This window comes from Callorhinus ursinus, unplaced genomic scaffold (assembly GCF_003265705.2).
Source record: "Callorhinus ursinus isolate GAN/ISIS: 27379988/994484 unplaced genomic scaffold, GSC_fseal_2.0 scaffold5, whole genome shotgun sequence".
In the NCBI taxonomy this organism is placed as follows: domain Eukaryota; kingdom Metazoa; phylum Chordata; class Mammalia; order Carnivora; family Otariidae; genus Callorhinus; species Callorhinus ursinus.
In genome coordinates, this window is record NW_027397067.1 from 54,348,605 (window position 1) to 54,371,668 (window position 23,064).

A 23,064-nucleotide genomic window follows, 5' to 3' on the forward strand; every position below is an offset into this window, starting at 1 on the left:
GCCCCCCAAACCCAACCTGGTCCTTGGGTGGGGTGGGGGTCTTCTGCTTTTGCCTGGTTAGCCCTCCTCTTCGCCTCGCACTTCCCGCCCTCCCACCTTTTCGTCTCTCCACCGGGTTTCTCCCTTCCACGGCCGCCTGCCACTCTGGGGTACTGTTTCCGGGTCGGAGTGACCTCTGGGGTGAAGGAACTGCGACTGGGAGCGGGCCCCGAGCGCGCAGCCCTCACCATGCCGCGCTCACGCGTGGGAGACACGCCTGCGGGACGCGGGCGCAGGAACCATCCAGTCCCGGAATGGGCCTCCAGCAGGGAAATTTGCTCGTCCTTCCTGCCCCCCCCCTCTACAGGCCTTGTTGCTTCCCAGATTTTTCCAAAATCCAAATCCCAACCTACCCTGCACCCACCTCCAGCGGTTTAGAGCGTTTCACAGAGCGCCGAGTGCATGGCGTCGGATTGTGCAACCTGAAAATGCTCTTGTCTTTTTTTCTCATCTGTACAGTGGGTATGATTTTTTTTTCATCATCCAATTTCAGGTGGGTAATCAGAAGTTAAAGCATTTTAGTTATGGAACTCTTGCCTTTTGAGTCATTCAGGAGACCTTAACTCTGCCCTCGTAAGAGTTGGTGTCACATATTTGAGGGCCTGACTTTGAGTGGCCAGAGATGGTGCAGTCCACTTTACAACCCGCTCCCACATTGTACATTTAGTTCCCTTTCTCCTTGGTTTTTCACATAAGTGAGTTCAGGTAAATTTTATTTTTGGAGACTTGCGATAGTCCTTAATCAGCTTGAGAGTTACAAACAATTTGAGGCTGTTCTGTATTGTACTAAGTCACATGGTTTTTAAAATTTTGGTACTGAAAAATTTCAGACATATTTTTAGAATTACAGCAATTGAAGACTGACTTACTCTAGTGTGTACTAAAAGATTTTGGCGTGGCTTGTTTAACAAATTGTGATACAGTGACTACTGAAAGGGTCTCGCCCGCAGTTTACGGGGAATTTCAAGAAAGAAAGATATACTTAATCTTGCAGCTTCTAACGCAGTGTATTTTAAAATTGTAGGTGAATCTTCCTCACTTGACCTAGCTGAGTTCTCATTCCTGTTGATTTCCTAGAGAGGTCATTTCTCCAAAAGCCTTGAGAATAGGTTGCTTCATAATTCTGATCCTTTTCCTGCTGTATCTCAAGTTTTTGTATTTTCCACCTAATTTTAAAGGAAATTTTAATTTGAAAATTAGGTTATATTAGCAATTCTCAGTTTTAGAAAGTATTTTTAAGTAACCAAAGTGCAAAGTAGCCTAAGATGCCCACTTAAATTGGCTACCTAGAGAGCATTTCAAAAATCAAACTGAGGGGGCGCTTGGGTGGCTCAGTTGTTAAGCGTCTGCCTTCAGCTCCAGTCATGATCCCGGGATCCAGCCCCGCATCGGATTCCCTGCTGGGCGCGAAGCCTGCTTCTCCCTCTCCCACTCCTCCTGCATGTGTTCCTTCTCTCGCTGTGTCTCTCTGTCAAATAAATAAATAAAATCTTAAAAAAAAAAATGAGGCAATGAGTATAAAATTAAAAGGTTTATCAAACGGGATATGGTGTGAGGAGAGCCTAGGCTTTGGGGTCAGTCTTTTTAAATCGTGGGTGAGTAAATCCTCTGGAGCCTGTCAGCCACATGTGTTAAATGGGTATAGTGGAATTTACCTCCTTTGTCCTTAGAGGATTCCAGTGATATGATAGAAGATACATTGTCTAGAACTATGTTTTGAACATACTGAGTGCTCAAGGAACATTAATTTCCCTTCAACAAATAGTTGAGTACCTGCTGTGTGCTTGGCATTGGCTAAGACCTAGAAATACCAAACTGAGCAAGACTGATTGGGGCCCTGTCTCCTCAGTCCTTTGCATTGTCACTAGCCTGTGACAACTGAGCAACAAACACTGGGTTTCTCTGTATTGGGTTAGTAGTTTTTCCCATTACCCAGGGTAGCATCTGTTAGATAGTAGGTGCTAAATATATGTTTGTTGAATTGAATTGGAACATTAAGTAACTGTGGCTCCTAAAGAATATTCCAGCCTGCAAATCAATGTAATTGATAAAATAAAAAGTTCTGATAGTTAACTTGATTGCATTTTCCCCATTTCATTGCAACCGGCTGGAAAATTTAGTCTGGAAATTATAATATCATCACTGAATTGGTAAGAATGTTTATTGTTAGTGAGATGTTCTTGGCTTTTGAATTAAATAGACCTAGGTTTAAATCTGAGTCATTGGTTGTAGGAGCATGGAAACGTGTGCTTACTCTCTGTGCTTCAGTTCTATGAAATGAGAGCAGTAGTATCTATGTCATAAGATGGTTTTATGGGTTAAGAGACATAATTTTTAGATCATGCTTAGCATATAGGAGTTGGTCAACGAATATTAGATCCTTTTGATAATTACAAAAGCAGATTTTCTGAAGAATGAGGATATTCTTAATTGCTACGAAGAGAATTCTATTCTCTTGTCAATAATAGTCCCGTTTTCTGTTTTTCTGTTGGACAAAATTTTAAATTTTGTTTCCGGTTACCATTGAAGTCATTCAAGTTGACAAATACTGAACAATGACATACAATAATATTTTTGGCAAGGTGGTGACAGTGGTTACCAAGGCTCTATATGAAATTTATTTTCAACTCTGCATTCATGTATGTATCCTGAGACCCACTCCTCTCCCCAGTCCTTAAATATTAAATGTCTTCTCCCTTCAAAACTTACTGATTATTTCCTCAGTTCTGTCCCCTTTCCCCCCAAGTGCCACATTCCATACAATCTCTTTTCTAGCTATCTTATTTTGTTTATAATTTTTATAAAAATTTAGCCTGAATTTTCATATAGGGAAGTTTGCCTTCTTTTGGTTAAGAGTTTTATTCTTGACAAATCAGCTTTAAAATGGAACTTTTATTCATCATCTTAACTGTCAGGTCGTTCTAGTCATAATGAAGTAGTTAAACCTTTCAGGTGTTACTTTGCAACGGGTAACTGGAGGTACGAGATAAACAAGATCCTCTGGGGAAGGATTGTACGGGGCAGATAAGGTATATAGAAATAACTATAGTACGAAGTAGAGAATGTAAGTGTGGTAAGAGAAAAATACTGGAATTAAGAAGACTTTATAATAGGGGCACAGGCACCTGGGTGACTTAGTCGATTAAGCGTCTGACTCTTAGTTTCGGCTCAGGTCAAGATCTCATGCATGGGTTCTAGGATCAAGCCCTGCACAGGGCTCTGTGGTCAGTGGGGGCTCTGCTTGAAGATTCTCTCCCTCTGCCCCTCCCCACACTCATTCTCTCTCTCTTTCTCAAATAAATCAATCTTAAAAAAAAAGGTTTTATAATACCCCAGCAAGAAGTAATAAAGGCTTATGCTAGGAAGATTGCAGTGGAAATAGGGAAGACTATAGGCAGTATTAGGAAATGGAGTAAGGCCTTTGGGCAGTTTGGACATACAGGGCTAAGAGAAAGGAGAAGTCAAAATTGTTGCATTTTTTTAAACCTAGTAAACCACTAATTGGTTTCTTTTTTTTTTGTCAGAAGTATTTAAGTTACTTGAATAGTGAAATTCTTAAAATTTTTTTGGTTCATACTCTTAGAGTCACTGTTCTTTCCATCCTTGCAATTAGTATGTCAACTCCAAATATAGGCATTCAGTAAATCATTGAGCTCATGTGGAGATACAACCTCAATGTATGGGCATTGCTAAGGGAGCCTTTTGGAACTTTTGTTACTGTGAAGAGTCTGCTTGGCCTTTCTACATTTGTAATTCTAGAAATAAAAAGAGCTAGCTGTGTGTTTTGCCCTTCTTTGAAGGGAATGGCAGTAGTGGCTCTACAGAATAATTAGGATCAGGTATCACAAGAGTTAACTGTGTTTCCTTGCTTTCTGTTTTTGTTTTGTTTTTATATTTTTGTTTTGAACTTTTATATAAGGCATAACCTACAAATAGTATATGTAGTATACTGGTGTTGCTATTACTCAGACTGAAGCATAGAACTATATGCCTATAGATATAGGCATAAAGTTGTTTGTAATACTTTCTCAATACCCTTTTAATATCTGCAGACTCTGGTAATGTCACCTCTTATTTATGATATTGGCATAATTCTGTTATTAGGGACTTACATATTTTGGATTATTATGTGCTTTTGATTTACTGACCCTTTTATCATTATGAAAGGACCATTTTTATGCCTGCTAATAATATTTTCTCTGAAATCTATTCTTTGACATTGAAATAGTCACTTCAACTTCTTTTTGATTAGTGTTAGCATGGTGTATTTTCCCTATTCTTGTCCCATCTGTTTTTTGTTCCCCTTTACCTTGTTTTCTGTTCTCCCCTGCTTTTTTCTGTTTTTTTTTTTTTTTTTTTTTACCTTTTTTTCTGTTCTCCCCTGTTTTTTTCTGTTTTTTTTTTTTTTTTTGGCTCCCTTTTCTGTTGACTATATTTTGTCTCCTTTGTAGTCTTATTAGTTTAACTGGAACTTGCTCCTTAGAGAATATGATTTAATTGATTTACTGGGGTTAGACCCAGGTATCATTTCTTTAAAGGATCCCCAGATATGTGAACCACTGGACTAGATGATCTCTATTGTTACTTTCAAGTTAGTAGCTATGTGACTTTGGGCAAGTTATTTGACCTCTCTTAATTTAATTTCCTCATCTCTAAAATGAGCATAATAAAATGTATCTATCTAAAAGTTAAAGATGTTTAAAAATATTTTGAATTGTACTATTATGTTCATGTGGTTCAAACTTCAAAAGGTACAAAAGATTCAATATATACTATTTTATGCTTTTTTGATTTTTTAGTAGAAAATAATCCATAAATAGGTAATTGAAATTCAGTTAAAAAATATTCTGAGAATATTTCAAAAAGGCTTTTTTCCTCTCATCTATTGAAAACTTAAAAATCTTGTTTCTTGGGGGCACCTGGGTGGCTTAGTCATTAAGCATCTGCCTTCGGCTCAGGTCATGGTCCCAGGGTCCTGGGATCGAGCACTGCATTGGGCTCCCTGCTCCATGGGAAGCCTGCTTCTCCCTCTCCCACTCCCCCTGCTTGTGTTCCCTCTCTCTCTGTGTCTCTCTCTGTCAAATAAATAAATAAAATCTTAAAAAAAAATCTTGTTTCTTGAATTGTCGGTATAATTTACATTTTAATTTTAAAATTTACTGTGTATGGGGCGCCTGGGTGACTCAGTTGGTTGAGTGCCTGACTCTTGATTTTGGCTCAGGTAGTGATGTCAGGGTTGTGAGATCAAGCCTTGCATTGGGCTCCATGCATAGCACAGAGTCTGCTTGAGATTCTTTCTCTCCCTCTGCCTCTCCCTGCCCCCTTGTCGCATGTGCTCTCGCTCTCTCAAATAAACAAAAGCCTTAAAATAAAATAAAATAAAATTTACTGTGTTATATTTGTGGTTTCTGAAGAAAAGTAAAAAATGTCTGATTTTCAGAGCTCATAATAGGACCTTTCAGCTTGACTTGAGAATGGGAATATAGCTTATGAAATCAGCTAAGTGCATTTATTTTTATGCTTTTTCCACAGGTTTTGATTTCGACCATGGCTATCACACAGTTTCGGTTATTTAAAGTTTGCACTTGCCTCGCTACAGTATTCTCATTTCTAAAGAGATTAATATGCAGGTAAACAAATTTTATGTTCAAATTGACTTGTTCATTCTTCTTGCTGGTTTTGGATGCCTTCATAATTACAAAAAGGCAGGGCAGACTATACTTAAGCTAAATAACTTGATTATAGTATTCATTCGTTACTGTCTGGTATTTTTTTTATTATTTTCTGTACTTCAGATCTAGAAAGTAAGTTTTACTTCTTTTCATTCTTTCAAATTCTTACATCTTTAATTAAAATCATATTCTTATTCCTATAGAATTTCAGAAAAAAGCAGACCAATTTTCATTGTAATAAGACAGTTTTTATGTACATAATTATTTCATTAACAGAATGTTTTAAGATGGTTAGGTGGAATTAGGAATAAGTATTTCTTTATATACTATAATATGAATGTTGTTTTTGTATTTAAAAAAAAACTTAAACGGAAAAACCCCACACAAAATAGATTTTTGTTTTTGGTCTCTTAAATAATATTCCAGAATGTGGAATGTGGACTGTTTAGTCCTAGTCAGATAAGTCATTCTACTTCAGTAAGTCATCCAAAGATTGGAATTCCTTCTATTTTGTCACACAGATATACCGTAGAGCTATAGTTCTGTAGTTCTATACTGTACCCTAGAACTATGTGCAGAGGCACTTCAGGGCTTCACATTAAACTCACAGGGGTATCATCAGGATTTTTTTTAATTTCTAGCAAAACACAGTGAATGGGATAGTCAATATCTGTTAAACGCTGGACAAACTACTAGCTCAAGGTAGTTCACATTTGTAACATTAGATAGTGCAGCATTACTTTTGCAGATATTCTCGAATGTTTGAGATAAGTTTTTGTTTACTTGTATTTTTAGTGACCTGTCTTTGCAAAGTTAAGATTTAGGTTGTAACTAAAGCAAGTACTGAACCTAAAATTAATATGGAACAGAAAATGAGGACGGTAGTATCCAATCTGATTTCGAGTTTTGAGAAGCTGTGCAGTATCCAGTAGCCCCACACATATGTTCCATTAGTGATTGTGGTTCTTTAAGAATGAAATCAAAATACAATTTTTCTTTATATGTAGTATTTTTGCAAATGGCTGCTGTGTAGTTAGGACATAAATAAGTATTAAATTGTTTGGGTCTAACAACGTAATCAATGGAACTGTTAGGTATTTGTTTTGGCCAGGAGTACTGTGAAAAAAAAAAAGTACTGACACACAGAGGAGGGTATAATAAAAGAGGAAGTAGAAGGCTGTCAGCTCTTTTTTTTAGCGGACTTGATTTAGAAGTTGCACACAACACTTCTATTCTCAAGCTTACTGTCTAGAGCTTAAACATATGCTAAGGATCATATGACCACCTAGCTTCAAAGGAGGCCAGGAAATATATTCTCTGGCTAAGTGGCCATTTATAACTATTAAAACTCTATCTCTCATTCTCTCTCTCTTAAATAAATAAAATCTTAAAAAAAAAACCCTCTGAGGATTAAGGACATTTATTGTTAGAAGTAGAGTGATTTGGGATTTTTTAAAAAATAGGTCCATAGTATGGCAAAGGAAATGAGTGGATGAAATAGAGTGCAGATGATCACTGGAGGAAGAAAGGTCAAGAAAGAAATGGAAAATTTTGGTGACTATAGAACTTACCCAGGAAGAAGACCGGGTTTGGGAAGTAGGGAAAATAGTGAACTAAGTGCTCAGATCATCAGAGCGTGAGGAGGAATGGCCAGAAATTCACCAAGTAAAGTAGGGTAAGACTAGGTATTAATTCCCAGAAGGTTAACAGCAGATAAATTATGGGTGTTTTTCTCTTTACATATGTATTTTCTAAAACTAAAATACTTTTAGTAAAAGAATGCATTTGATTTAAAAAATATTAAGGACAGTTGTTGCCACTATAAATTTCACAATAATTTATTTAGGATTGATTGTATGTTCACTTTTAAAGAAAACTGACTTGTTAGAATAAGCTTTTCTTACGTGTCAGAAGGAACCTAGATCCTGTGTTCTAAAAGTAGCAGGTCCACATCATAAATTTTGTAGTAGACTGTGTTTTCTATTTATCCTTTAAACAAAATATGATTTCTAATCTTGTAAAAATACTAACTTTACCAGTTTGCTCTAAGTAGATGTTGTATAGATTATTTGAAATGAAGTAAGTGATTAATATTTATAATAGCTACCCTTTTTTTTTTTTTAGTATATACTGGGCACTTAGTGTCTAGCTGCTTTAAATATGTTATTTAGTTAAATCTTTATAACAAACCTACAAAAGTAGGTTTGAATACCTACATTTTGCAAATGAGGATATTGAAGCTGAGAGGCCTGTTGATTCTAACTAGACTCATAATTAATAGAAGTAACATTTAAAACTATGGTTTACATAGTTTCCATAGCCCATGCTTTTAGCAATTGAGTTATGATACCTATTTTGTTTAATATAGTGCTTCTCCTACTAATCCTTATCAATTACAGTTTAGTTCAACCCAGTGATTTTCAGACTTTTAATAGTTTGATAGGTAATCTTACCAAAAAACCAAATCAGTAAAACAAACAAAAGCCAAGCCATCCTGGTTAAAACGGCATAGGTGGGGGCGCCTGGGTGGCTCAGTTGGCTGAGCATCCAACTCTTGGTTTGTCTCAGGTCATGACCTCATGGGTCATGGGACCAAGCTCCATGGGGAGTCTGCTTGAAGATTCTCCCCCTCTACTCCTCCCCCTGCTGTTGTGCATGGGTGTGTTCTGTCTCTCTCTCTCTCAAATAATCTTAAAAAAAAACCCAAAAAACAAACAAAAAAAACCACACACACACACAAAAAGGGATAGGTGTCCCAGATCTTCACCAACAGAGCGTTTGAAGGAATATGGTTTGAAATTACTTTGCATTTTTGTTTTTGTTTTTGTCTTTATATGCCTCCTGAGTTTATCTATAATTGTGAGTCCTAAGCCAAAAGCAGTTTTGTTGTCCTGTCCAAGATTTTAAACACATTTAAAAGATACTTGATGCATGCCTTTTCTTTTCATATTTTGATGAGCAACTCTTAATTATTAAAAATAAATAATTGTAAAATTATACCTTTTTTTTTTTAAAGATTTCATTTATTTGACAGCGAGAGAAGGAACACAAGCAGGGCGAGTGGGAAAGGGAGAAGCAGGCTTCCCACTGAGCAGGGAGCCTGATGTGGGGCTCGATCCCAGGACCCTGGGATCTTGACCTGAGCCGAAGGCAGACGTTTAATGACTGAGCTGCCCCAGCGCCCCATAAAAGACCTTTTTTATAAGCTTCCAGTTACTGTCCATAGTGCTTTTACCCAGGCTTGTTTTGGTAATTATTGAAATAAGCTATTTCATTTTTATTTTAGATCTGGCAGAGGACGGAAATTAAGTGGAGACCAGATAACTTTGCCAACTACAGTTGATTATTCATCAGTTCCTAAACAGGTAATTTTTGTTTAAGTTTGAATAAGTGCTCCAGAACCATGGTTTTCAAACTGGACTACAGACCATTAATTAGTATGTCAGGAAGTTAATTTGGTAGTCAGGTCAGGCTTTTGTTGTTGTTATATTTTTTAATTCTAAAATTTTTATTTGGTTCTTAACAGTATTTTCTGTTACTTTGCTGAAATTTTCTATTTTATTTTTCCATAGATTTCAAGAGTGTTTGCTTTTGCTTGTTAAAGTATTTTTATAACCATTTTAAGTCTTAGATAATTATAACATTTGTGTTATCATTCCATGCAAGTTGAAATTTACTGATTGTTTACTGAATAATTTTGGGTTGTTTCATGGACATTTTGAATATTATATTTGAGACTCTGTCTTATATAAATCCTATCAAGAATGTTTTTTGTTTTTTTTGTTTTTTTCAATCAGGCAATCAGCCCTGGTTAGGCTTAGGATGCAAGTTTCAATATTCTTTCTGTGGACTGTAGTTCTAAATGTCAGTTCATGTTTTAAAGCTCTTGCTTTTGTTTTGTTTTTTGTTTTTTAATGGATAGAACCAATTGTCTAACTAATAGTAAAAGTAAGTGTTTTTTTAAACTTTTGATCTAGTTTTGGTATGTTTTATAAAATTTTTATTTTCCTGTTGGTCAAAAAGTTTGAAAACCAATGTTTTAGAAAGCCCGTTTTTCTAATAAATGATGAATGAGATGTTAAATTACCCCTTTGTGGCTGACACTGTTGATGGATTCAATGAAGACCGATGTTGAAGAGTGGACTTCCTGGGACGAAGACGCCCCCACAAGTGTAAAGATTGAAGGAGGCAGTGGGAATGTAGCAACACAACAAAATGCTTTGGAACAACTGGAACCTGACTATTTTAAGGACATGACACCAACTATAAGGAAAACTCAGAAAGTATGTAAAAGATTGGTTTGGGAGGTTAAATAATTAAACTGTTTTTCAGATTCCTATATTTAAATCAGACAGTATAATTAATATTTGTCAGCCTATTTCTAATGATCAATTTGGTGTGTTTTCTAACATATTAAACAAGCTTATATATTCAAGTGACCTAGACATAGATCTAGTAAGTTGCACCCCCAAGTCTTTTAAAGTTATATTTGCATTTGCTGAAATCCAGCAGTAGACCAGATTCTAGACTGCAGTCTCTGCTATAGAGACTAAGCTGATTAAGATGAAGTTCTGACCTTAAAAGAGTTCACAGTTTAGTGATGACTACAGACTGATAGGTGTAGTTTCCATTGTTTGTAACCATTAATAAAACTGATGTAGGACTCTCAGAATAATTGTTGTGGGCTTATGTTAGTCGTCCACACTTTGCTTAATCCCTTTTGAATTGGATATGGAAGATCACTTAAAGGTGGAGGGAATTATTGGGAAAAGAACAGTAGCTAAATATTTTCCTTTCTTTTTATCAAAAATAGTACATGTACTTTTTAAAAAAAAATTTAAATCAAAGAATATAGAAGAGCTTATAATGAAAAGCAACAGACTTCTGCCTTATCATTCCCCATAGCCAGTTCGACTTCTCAGAAGCAACCACTGATAACTTTCCCTGTTTGGGCTTATACTATTGTTGTTTTTTTCAAATCATATCTGTATATAATATGCTTATGTTACTGTGCCTTGATTTACTAATCACAGACATTGTCCATTGACTTTATACTATGGTGGATGAGGGTTTATTTCATACTACCCTCACTGCTCTTCCCCCTCTTCCAAATATTATGATGCTGTTATTCCAGTCTACCTCACTAGTCACTCTGCTTTTTTTTCTAAAAAAAAAAAAAAAACAAAAAAACATGCTTAGAGTTCCATTTCTTGTTCAGGCATGCATAGAAAATATTTCTTAAAAACACACTTTATAAAATGAGGACATTATTTATTCCACCCTTTCCTAATAGGGCTTCTCACCCTCTTCTACCTCCCAACCATTTTCAGCTATAAATTTATTTTTACAATTTCAAGGCTGATAACATTTACATTCTGTAATCAGTTTTGTTTTTGTTAAGTTGTCCAAATGTCTCCGTGCTGAACTCAAACTCAAGGAGTTTGCATGTCTTAGTAGATGAATACCTTATATTTTGGAAGTATATTGCTGCTCTTAAGAGGAACCTAGAATATTTCAATAGTACCTTAATAAACTAGTTAGACTGAAAATGTTTTTAAGCTACAAAGCTAACACTCCTGCCTTGAAAGAGCTAATGCATTCATAGATGACCATATGAAGAGAGATGGTTATACTTTAGTAGAATGTGACACATGTTCTTATTTAATACGGTGACTAAAAGTGCCAACTTATATTTTGTGGGTCTCAAGAGAGAAGAGGAAAATTTGTTGTTTTAGGAAAAGTAAAATGGGGGGCGCCTGAGTGGCTCAGTTGGTTAAGCGACTGCCTTCGGCTCAGGTCATGATCCTGGAGTCCCGGGATCGAGTCCCGCATCAGGCTCCCTGCTTAGCAGGGAGTCTGCTTCTCCCTCTGACCCTCCCCCCTCTCATGCTCTCTCTATCTCATTCTCTCTCTCAAATAAATAAAATAAAATCTTTACAAAAAAAAGAATAAGTAAAATGGAATTTTTCTTAGTATGTAAGTGATTTGTGTGACAATTGCCTAGGAATTTTGATAGTCTTTACAGACTTAAAAAAAAACCTTTACATTATAAATTTTAAAAGAAGAAAGGACATATTTGAAATAATTACAGAATACTTTGGTCACTTAATTAGCTTGTCAGTTTTTATAGATGCATAAAATATTCCCATAATTCTGTTTCAATTTTTCAGATCATTATTAAGAAGAGAGAACCATTAAATTTTGGCATCCCAGATGGTAGCACGGGTTTCTCTAGTAGATTAGCCGCTACACAGGATATGCCTTTTATTCATCAATCTGTAAGTATGTTAATAATATATAGGCAAGGGTTTTTGTTTTCTTGAAAAAAATCAAAATGAATTGAACATAATATTTGTATTTCTGTGCTTCAAAACAGGCTTAGCAGATGAGAGACGTTAATCTGGAGTTTTGCAGTCTTTTCCTTTTATGAGATTGTAAATTACATCAGCTACTAAGATCAGTGTCCCAATGTACACATAAAAGACAAATACAATATGTACTTACAAAATGTGACCTTTAGGGGCGCCTGGGTGGCTCAGTTGGTTGAGTGTCCAACTCTTGATGTCGGCTCAGGTCATGATCTCAGGGTTGTGAGATTGAGACCTGCCTTGGGCTCTGTGCCTAGCACAGAGCCTGCTGAAGATTCTCTCTCTCCCTCTCTCTCTCTCTGCCCCTCCCCTTTTCACACACGTGTGCACACATTCGTGCTTTCTCACTTTCCTTCTCTAAAAAAAAGTTTTAAAAAAATGTGACCTTTAAAGAGATTACCACTGAAATTTAAACTTAAAAGCGGGTTATTTTTAAGTGAGTCATGAATTGTTTCCCTAGTAGAGTATACTTACATTTAAAGTATAATTTGACTTGTAGCAGGTTTGACTTAAATGCATCACTTTGAAGGACAAAAAGTAGTGAGGAAAGTATATAACTGTGGTTCTTAGCCTTGAAAGTATCTGAGAATCAGCTTTGAATTTTCTTAAAAACACCAATGTCCAGGGGTACGTGGGTGGCTCAGTTGGTTGAGTGTCTGCCTTTGGCTCAGGTAATGATCTCAGGGTCCTGGGATGGAGCCCCGCATTGGGCTCCCTGCTTGGTGGGGAATCTGCTTCTCCCCACTATTCGTGCTCTCTCTCTCTCAAATAAATAAATAAATAAATAAATAAAATCTTTTAAAAAAAATTTTCAGTCTGACGTTCTAGGTAGTCATCATTATCATCAAAGAACTCTCCATAACTTAAAAAAAAAAAAATGTCCAGACTTCTCCCCAGATCTAAGCTTAAGCATGTTTTGATTGACTAATTATTGATTAGTAATTATTGACCAATTTATTATGTTATTATTATATAACAACCCCACATTTAGTGGCTTAAAACAGTAAACATTCTTTATCTCATATAGTGTCTATGGATTGGGAATCCAGGAGTGACTCAACTGGGTGGTTCTCGCTCAGGGTTTCTGAGTTTCCAGGCAAATCATTAGTTGGGGTTGTAGTCATCTGAAGGCTTCACTGGAATTGGAGGATTCATTTCAAAGGGGCTCATTTTACATGCCTGGCAAATTAATGCTGGTTGGTTGCGTGAAACCTCAGTTCCTTGCCATGGACCTCTCCATAGGGCTGCTTGAGTTTCCATACAGCATAACCGTTGACAGTCCCAGAACAAGCAATCCCCGAGAAAGAGAAGGCAGGCAGAGGTGAAGCCACAATGCTTGTTTATGACTTAGTCTTAAGTCACTGTCACCTCCACATTATTTTATTCATTGGATGTTAGTCCCTAAATCTAGCCCACATGCAGGGGGAGAGGAATTAAGCTCTACCTCTGAAGGAAGAGTGCCAAAGAATTTGCAGACATAGTTTTAAACCACCACATCTGCCTATCTTATTTGTTTGTTGAAACTGCGTGGGTGCTTCAGAGGCCCCGTCTCTCTAGGGGACCCATGTTTATGTATGTTTTTAATTCATTGGTCAGAAATTATTCCTACTAATGTGAGACAGGGTGCTTGGTGCTAGTACTATAGTGGAAAGTAAGAGTCCTTCCTTCAAAAGAATGCATTCTAGTAGGGAAGGTGTAGTATTAAATAAATGATTGCACATAAATAATGCAAATTTTGATAACTCCTATGCGTTTACTTTTTTATTTTTATTTTATTTATTTATTTGAGAGAGACAGAAAGAGCATGAGTGGAGAGAGGGAAAAGCAGACTCCCTGCTGAGCAGGGAGTCTACTCTGTGGCTCAATCCCAGGACCCTGAGATGACTTGAGCCAAAGGCAGACGCTTAACCATCTGAGCCACCCAGGTGCCCCTACTCCTGTGCATTTACATCATGCTATGAGAGCACAGTAGCACCATAGATATTTCTCTAAAGTAGCACAGCATGTTTAATTTTTTATTTTATATTTCTAAATTTTATACTTTATTCACATGTGTTTGATCCATATTGGTAAAGTGGTTCAGACTTATCCAGTGAATTTGCAAATGTTTGCCACTTGTAATTATAAGTTTTTATAACACTAATATAGCTCATTATGATGTTGTAAATATATAACTCCTCACAGAGTTGGAAAGGGTAAATAGGGTAGATGGAGAATGTCTCCAATGCTATTTCCACGTATTTTCCTCCCAGCAGACGAAATAAGGGGGCATTGTTTAGGAGAGAATGGTAAATCTACTGCACTTTGTTCTCCACTCCAAAAATATCTTACCGTCCATTCTACCAATTAGGTTCTTCTTTTAAATTCCACATTCTATTTTTTTTTTCTGGAGTTTAATCATTTGTATTGTTGTGATAGCTTTTTATACTAGGGATATTAACTTTTTTCTGTCATCTTACAATTTTTTGGTTTGTTGTTGCCTTTATAATTTGGTTTAGATGTTTTTGATGGGCAGATATGTTTAGGGTTTTGTTTTGTTTTTTTTTTAAAGTAGGCTCCATGCCCTGTGTGGAGCCCAGTGCGGGGCTTAAACTCACAACCCTGAGATCAAGACCTGAGCTGAGATTAAGAGTTGGACACTTCACCAACTGAGCCACTCAGGTGCCCTATGTTTAGTTTTTATGTAGCAACTCTATCCATCTTATCCTTTAAAACCTTTTAACTTGGAAGGCCATCTCTACTAAAGGATCAGATATCACTCTCTTCTTGTGGTTTTAGTTCACTTTTTTTATGTCTAAATGTTTTATATACAGAAAGTCAAACACCTCAGTGGAAAAATGGATACACTTACAAATAAGAAATAGACATAGCCTGATAACATGAAGAAAAGTTTGATCTTATTAGTTCTCAAAGAAATTGAAAGTAAAATAACAAGACACCATTATCAAATCTTAACCAATTAGCAAAGATGAAAGAAGGCTATTACCAGTATTGACAAAGGTACAGGGGAACAAGACTTCCACCTGTTGCTATCAGTAGGGTAAGTTGGGATAGTTTTTCAAGAGGGTCATTTGTATTTTGGTTCAGTGGCTTGAAAAAAAATTCATTTGATGTAGGTATTTTACTTTTAGAGACTTACATTAAACAGATAATCAGAAATACACTAAAAAGTTTTAACAGAGGATGGTATTATGTTTATGGTTAGGCGGAGAAAAACCGCACATTTTATTTCAATTTTAAGTGTAAGTGTTCAAAAGAAAGTGTAGTAAATCTGTTCATAGATTGGTGCCAGTTATTTTATGCTCATAGTCACTTCCGCACCTAACTAAACATTCCAGAATAAGCATTTTTATTGGTTTGTGGAAGAAAAAGTGGACTTTCAGAGGTCCAGCCTGGGGAATATTGGAAAGTGTAATGGAAGAAATAGTGGAAGGCCAGCCTACTGAGAGCAGGTAAGTAGGACAGGCAACAAAAGCACAATGGGGAAGTACTCGGGGAAAGAGCAAATTTTGCCCGATTTGTTGTTTTTGCCTTGGACCCACCTAGTAAGAACCACTGAAAAATCTATAAATTACTTATGCTTAAATGAAAATGGCTGTGCCAATTTGGAAACTTCGGGTCCTCCGATTCATCTCAGCACAGAGTAGTTAGGCATCTCTAATTCCATCCCCAGTCAGTCTCTTCTCTTGCCCCCACCCTGTCCTTTCACTAAAAAGAGAGAAACAGAAAGAAGAAATGTTCTATTCTTGTCCATTCCAACTTAAAGTAGGCAGAAAAAAAAAAAAAGAATCAGTATAAAACATAAAAGCTGGACCTGCCCAGGACCGTTGAGTACTGAAAGTCATGCATCACAAGAAACAGCTCCGTTCCAGGCAGACCAGGGGCCTGGTCACCTGGGCCTTACAGAGGACGTGAAGAAGGCACAGGGGAGTGACAGGGTCTGTGTCATGTTATAAAAGATACTCTTTTTGACTGCTAAGTGGAGAAAGAGGAGCTCTTTACTATCATAATTTTGTTTTGTACTTTGTTGTAGCCTGAATTAGGTGACTTAGATACCTGGCAGGAAAATACCAACGCGTGGGAAGAAGAAGAAGATGCGGCCTGGCAAGCAGAAGAAGTTCTGAGGTATTTTAGTTATACTTACGTTATAGCTTGAGTAGAAGAACTCAATTTGTTCATGTTGCATTTGAGGTCAAGAAAGCTGAAAAGTTGTGTTTTTCTTCATTCTTTCTCACTTGAGCTTAGGTAATATAGGATTTTTAAATTTCAGACTGCATATACTATTTATATGATTAAAACCTCACAGAAACCTAGAATTTAAAGCATTATAGGAACAAAAGAGTAATAATGTTATTAATGGCAAATTAGATCTTCTATATATATATACAACATATTATACTATTTGCTTTGTATTCCATTCGCTGTAAAACATAGTTATCTCTTGAAACGTGAGCCACCATTATATATTCCTCCAGGTCAGAAATTATACCTTTATTTTTGTTTCCCCATGGTCTAGAATACTGCCCAGCACTGCACATTCGGATGGAAATAACTTATATAGCACTCTACATTTGTATATATAGCTCAGTTGATGTACTCAACTGATGCCCTGTGAGGTAAATAATTATGTCAGGTACTATCCATTCTACAGAGAAGAAAATACTATTCCTGAGGTCTTCAAGTTTGTGTTTTTTGGTGTTACATTCTTATTTCTTTGTTTTTGTGAGCAAATAAACTTAATTCTTGCTACTGCTGCATTAGGTCAAAGAGTAAACAGAATATTTACCCTAAAAAAGTTTGTGACCATCATCACTGGTGAAAAGCTCAGATATTTAAATGTATCTAAATTATTTTTTTATTTTTAAAGATGATATAGTAAAACACAGTGATGTAAGGTTTTTATCTTAAAAGATTGTTTTTATAATAGGGATAGAAAATAAATAACAAAACAACTGATTTCATTTTTGTGTTTTCCCTTCCTGTCTTCGTCAGTTAACTACAGTTACCTTAAAGAGCCAGCAGAGGGTGCGGTTGAGTTATGGCTGACTTTGGTCTGGTCCTTCCTATTTTCAGCTTTTTTTTTAAACAGGGATGTATCACTTTTTAAAAGTCAGTAAAGTTGTGAGAATTTTAAATATTTAGTTTTTATTTAATTATTATTCACTGTAAAAGGACTTTTTAAAATTGTAAATGGCAACATTTATTTTGCATGGATCATCAAAAAAAGATAAGTTATCTATTTCTTTTACTCTTTTTTGGATACATCATAGATATAGAAGTCCAAGTGTTTTAGAACATTTTCAGGGGTTCTAGTGCTTTTCAGTGTCATTAGCCACAGGATAAAGGAGAGGGGCCTGTTCATTCTGAATCCAGTAATCTTAACAACAGCACTATAGAGTTGATGAGTTCACAAGTATCTTAATACCCACTGTACCTTTTTTCCACGCTACCCTCTTGCACTCTGAACAAAACAAAACAAAACAAAAACAAAAAACAAAACCCTAAACCTAGTGTTTTATGTTATATGACAGCTTAGGAGAGGGAACCTATCAGTTGGTAATACGCATGCTTCCTGCTACCATTTGCATAAATTAAAGTCAAAGACACTTGGGCGACTCCTGCGCTGTTACTGCCCCCGGAAGAACACTGCGAAGTTTTGAAGTGTGGTCACGCTGTGTGTCCTCTCAGTCTGTTTTCCATTGCCACTTTAATACTGCCAGTACAGTAATCAGTAAAGTTAAGGAAGGAGATTCTGGTACTTCAGTAATTCCAGGTGTGTATCTGGAGAGGGAAAATAGATTTTGTCTGCATTCATCTCTAAATTGCCTCATTTTCCAGGAACATTAACTGTTGATGTTTATGCTTTAACTAATAACCTGGTGAAAGCTTGATGATCTTGTTTGTTTGTAAGCTAGCCAGCTCTTTATAATTCTTTTCCAGCTCCCTTTTTGCCATGGGCATTTTGACTTTTTTAGGGGGCACATTATCAGTTTTGCTAGGAAGTGATCAGAGCTAGTGAAAAGTAGATTTCTGTTAAACTGTTCTTCTGAAACTTTAGTTAATTGATGGTGAAGGTCAAAATATTGCCTAAAATAAGTGTCTCTACTTTCTTGAATTTTGGTCATACACAACTCTGCTCACTCCCACTTATAAATATGTTGAGAATGGTATATATGTTTCACTTGCCAGAGTCCCCTTTGAGCTATCCCAAACATAGGTAATCCACACTGGATTCTTCTGTTTTATAACCTCCTGTTGCCCATCCCATGTGTAACCGTGACCTACAGCTTCCTCCCTCAGCCTTGCGTGCTTCACTATTTTCTCGTGCCTTAAACCTTAGATCCGGGACCAGCTTCTGTTCTTTGTCCTATCTCGTCACCCCCCTGCTACTTCCACTCTCCACACAAGTGAATCAGTAACAAAAGAGAGGCCAGTGGTTCTAGCTCAGTGGAGTCAAGGAGGGGCCAGGGAGGAGGGAAGTATCTCATAATGTATAATCAGCAAGTACCCACTATTCTGCCCCTTCCTCAGTAGAGCTGGCCAAATGCTAGTCCTTAAATAGATTTCTAGCTTCCAGTTGGAAGGCTTGTGTTTCATTTGTTTTCTTTGTGCATTGTGTTCTGCACATCTGTGTTCTTGACTTCCTTCAGCAGAGTGTTTCTAACTATTACAATAACAGGAGATTTAGTCCTCAACATCAGGCTTTTCAGAATGGTATCAAAAAGAAGGTGTGGTCCAATGGACGTAGTGTTTTAGCGAAAATAATTTGAAGAAGAGGGATTAGAAGTTGTGGGTTCTTCTCCTTGTACTTAATCTTACGACTTTGGGTAAGTCACTTAGCCTCTGCCTCATTTTACTTATTTGTAACATAGAGACAACACTCTTTTATTTTGCAAGTTGTGTTCGGAGGATTAAAAGAAACACTGTTTTTGAAAATCTTTGAAATTTTCAAAGCAGTGAGAAGAAAGATTTTTCGAACTTACATTTGATGTTGGTAAAAAGGCACCGCTATTTCTTTCTGGAATTTATTCGCCATTTTACCTTTGTGGTATTTTCTAAAAGTAAAAATAGGAATATGTTCCTTTTCAGGCAGCAGAAGATAGCAGACAGAGAAAAGAGAGCAGTAGAACAACAAAGGAAGAAAATGGAGAAGGAGGCACAGCGGCTAATGAAAAAGGAACAGAACAAAATTGGCGTGAAGCTTTCATAATGGATGTCCGTCCCGTGTCATAGTGCCAGTAAGAGAGAGACGAGCTCCACGACTCAAGCAACATTTATATGGATTTAAGAATATTTTCAGAATACAAACACATTGCTTGATTTTAATGCATTCATCAGACCATCTAGGAGACCAGGATTCTCTCAAAGTACCTTGAGCTCTTAGTGACTGAGACTCAAAAACAAAAAAAGACCTACGAGGCAATATTTTTTTTCAACATGCTCCAAGTGTAAGACAATTGTTTGCTGTAAAAAATTATTACAAATGGAATATACCAGTACCTCTTCTAGCTAGTGTTTCTAGCTAAATAAATGGGTGTAAATAATTTTATGGTGGGAAAGAACTCTGCTCTCTATAATGCTTTCCTTCATTGTGCATAATGATAAAATAAATAATTTTAAATATTCCTTTGTTTCCATGATTATCTGACCTAACTCAGACAAACTGCAGGGCTTTTAACCTCTTTATTTTTGTTGTCAGAAGCTGGTATTGGCATACATTTCTTCTAGTTTGAACTGGTAATGTTTATGTTTAATATGACGTTAAGGAATTTGATGACTTTGGTTTTCAAGAAAATGACATTAAATGCAATAATTTTATTTATCATAAAGATTTTATACATCATTGTTTTCTTTTAGATGGTGTTGTAATGGTATATATATTTGTAATTTATACTGCATGTATAAACATTGAAAGTCAGCAAAAATGACAAATTTGTTTTGCATTATTTTAACTTGTGAATTTTAAAAACTAGTATTAGTAATTGTTTTCCTTTTGTTGTAGATTTTAAGATGTTACAGTGTTTTCAAAGTACCTTAGTCCCTCCGCCACAAAAGCCATTAATTTACAAACGCAGAAAGCCTTCGGTTCTAATATTTCAAAGCTTTCAGATGATTTCTGTATCAACTTTATATATCTGACATAATGCAGTTTACTGTGTTGTTGGCTAAGATAATACTGATTTATTAGATTTTAAACTGAGATAGGAATAATATTTTTATTTGGGGGTGTTGACTGCCTCTAAAATAGTTTCAAGGAAATAGATACATACTGTGTTCACAGGAAAAAAATAGGTTTGATAGTTTAAATCCCATCAATTTTTTTCTGCAGGATTAAAATACATTCAAACTGATTTTCTATGGCTTTAGAATTTTTAAAGATTTTTACTTTCATAAAAGTTGTTGCCCAAAATTAACATTCTGTGGGGTTTTTTTAGTGTCCTAGATACTCTACAGGCTAACTACTGCTGATATGTTTGAATTAAAATGGTATTTCATAGTAAAATCATAGCCTGTACAGTGAGATCACCCTAAGTCCTTAGCCTAAGCTCCTAGACTAAATGTGATTGTAGAATCTAGTTGAAATTTAACTTTGGTAAAAATCTGCTTTTTATAATCCCAAGCCACATTTTCAGTTATCATTTTATTAGAACTTCTGCCAATAAACTTCCAATTAAATAGAATTAGATTCAAATTTTTAGTAATAAATGTATTCTCTTATTTGTATTTATTTTTAGTTATGGGAATGCTACATGATTTCTCTAAATTTGGGGTTCATAAAGGATAACCTCTCCTTTAGTACAATAAATTTTACTGCTTTTCCCCAGTAGTTGACAGGTATTGAAGTCTACTTTGGTCATGACTTTCATGATGTGGCATTTTGGTTTTTTTTGTTGGCTTTTTTATTTTTGTTTGATTAAGGGCCCCTGGGTGGCTCAGTTGTTAGGCGTCTGCCTTCGGCTCGGGTCGTGGTCCCGGGGTCCTGGGATCGAGCCCCGCATGGGGCTCCCTGCTCAGCGGGAAGCCTGCTTCTCCCTCTCCCACTCCCCCTGCTTGTGTTCCCTTTCTCGCTGTCTCTCTCTCTCTCAAATTAAAAAACAAACAAAAAAAACCCTTAAAAAATTTTAAAAAAAAGTAAAGACTGGTTAGAAATTGTATGATTAATTAGAAAGAAAGATTTTTTTAAATGAAAAGAATAAATAGTAATTTTGGGATTTTTTTTTAACCTCTCTTGGTATATAAACTGAATTCCTGTGTTAAGTTGGGTGTAATATGGTCCCAAAAGAAGTTGTGAAGTGAGTTAAATACATATGATAAACACTTCATGGTAACAAACTTGACTTTTAGCTTTGAAATTTATAGTTTGTTTTTGTTTTAATTAAGAATTACCAGTCTTAGAAGCCGATTAGTAAAAGTAAAGAAGAAATATGGGTAGGCATAGATAGAATTAGTGAAATGCTACCCATTATCTGAATTGTGCATTTCGTGTATTAAGATACCAAGTGATGTACAGAATGTGAAACTTTGTATTTTGTGTATTTCTATATATGTATGGTTTCCACTCTTATTAAGCTGTAGCTGAGGATATCTTCTAGTTGACTTTGGCACCTTTTTATTTATTTATTTATTTTTAAAGATTTTATTTATTTGACAGAGAGAGACACAGCGAGAGAGGGAACACAAGCAGGGGGAGTGGGCGAGGGAGAAGCAGGCTTCCCGCCGAGCAGGGAGCCCTATGTGGGGCTCCATCCCAGGACCCTGGGACCATGACCTGAGCCGAAGGCAGACGCTTAATGACTGAGCCATCCAGGCACCCCAACTTTGGCTCCTTTTTAGTAGCATATTTAATTGAGTCAACATTTTAGAAATTAGAATTTAAAATTCAGCATCTAAATTCCTGTTTTGAAATATACTCGCCTCCGGCCAGGATGGCAACTGTTCTTTTAGATGAAGATTGGTGGTTGGGAAGATGGTGATAGCTGTAGAAACCGGCATCTGGATGGAGCTTCCAACAGCACTCTATACTCTGCCGGTGTAGTGCAAACCTAACCATGGCCAGTGTTCCAAAAAGCCTGTTTTGTCACTAATGATGTAATTACTAAAGGGATGGTCTGGGCCAGATATAGCGAACACACGTCTTATTTAATCCTATGTAGTTCAGCTTTAAACTAACCTACTGCAACAATTTTCACAGCCTTTAGCCCCTTGTTCAAAAGAAATCTTCATAAGGTGTGTAAGCAAACAACAGTACTGTGGTGAGTAGTTTTGGCTGAAGCCACTTTGGGGAGTAGGGGTACACTAGGGCTTACAGATTGTTTATGGGAAGAAGTTTCTCCTCAGATGAATTGGAGGGATGAGGAAGATGGTGGGTTCATGAAGAGCTTATTTCATTAGTGAATAACTTAATGAACTTGTGTTTACTGTTTAAATAGTTTTTTAAAATTTGAGGTACTGTCTCCTGATATCAAAAGGGAGCTCTTTTTATCTTAATATAATTTACTCTACTTTAGTATAACCAATGGGGTTCCAAGGTTAATAGGATTAGGTTGTGGCTCCTTTTGTATTTAACTGTTTTTTTACTTTGCTTCCCAACTTTGTTTTCCATGCCCCTTAGTCGTGGCCATTGGGCATGCTCATTAAGGAACCAGGGTAAGTTTTGAGAGTCATAGCTTCTTTTTACCAAAAGCCTTGATCTTCCAGAGCTGGAAACAGGCACTATTCTAGGAACACCCTCTTGCGCACATACCTAGCGCCCCCTCCACCCCATCCCCCCCCCCCCCGGATTTCTACCCTGAATACCTGCTACTGACACCCGCTAATTCACCAAGCGGGATCTCTTGCGTAGAAACTTAGGCTAGAAGTGTGTGGCCAGCCAGGGTAATTGCAGCCTTCCCTTCTAGGAACTTCCACGGATATTAATACAGGTGCTTTGCCTATATATTGATCTGATTGCATCAATTCTGAGAGCTCAGAGTTCTCAGAGCTGT

At 36.5% G+C, this 23,064-nt stretch overlaps 1 protein-coding gene across 1 annotated transcript; it reads left to right on the plus strand.

Annotated features, from left to right (window-relative positions):
- The first annotated feature begins 206 nt into the window (after nucleotides 1–206).
- EBAG9 (estrogen receptor binding site associated antigen 9) lies at nucleotides 207–20,771 on the plus strand. Its single transcript, XM_025871011.2, is given in 8 exon segments — nucleotides 207–509; nucleotides 512–532; nucleotides 5,572–5,669; nucleotides 8,998–9,076; nucleotides 9,836–9,994; nucleotides 11,882–11,989; nucleotides 16,113–16,204; nucleotides 19,169–20,771. Coding segments are annotated over 8 exon segments (894 nt in total). The 5' UTR covers nucleotides 207–293; the 3' UTR covers nucleotides 19,290–20,771.
- The last annotated feature ends 2,293 nt before the right edge of the window (nucleotides 20,772–23,064 follow it).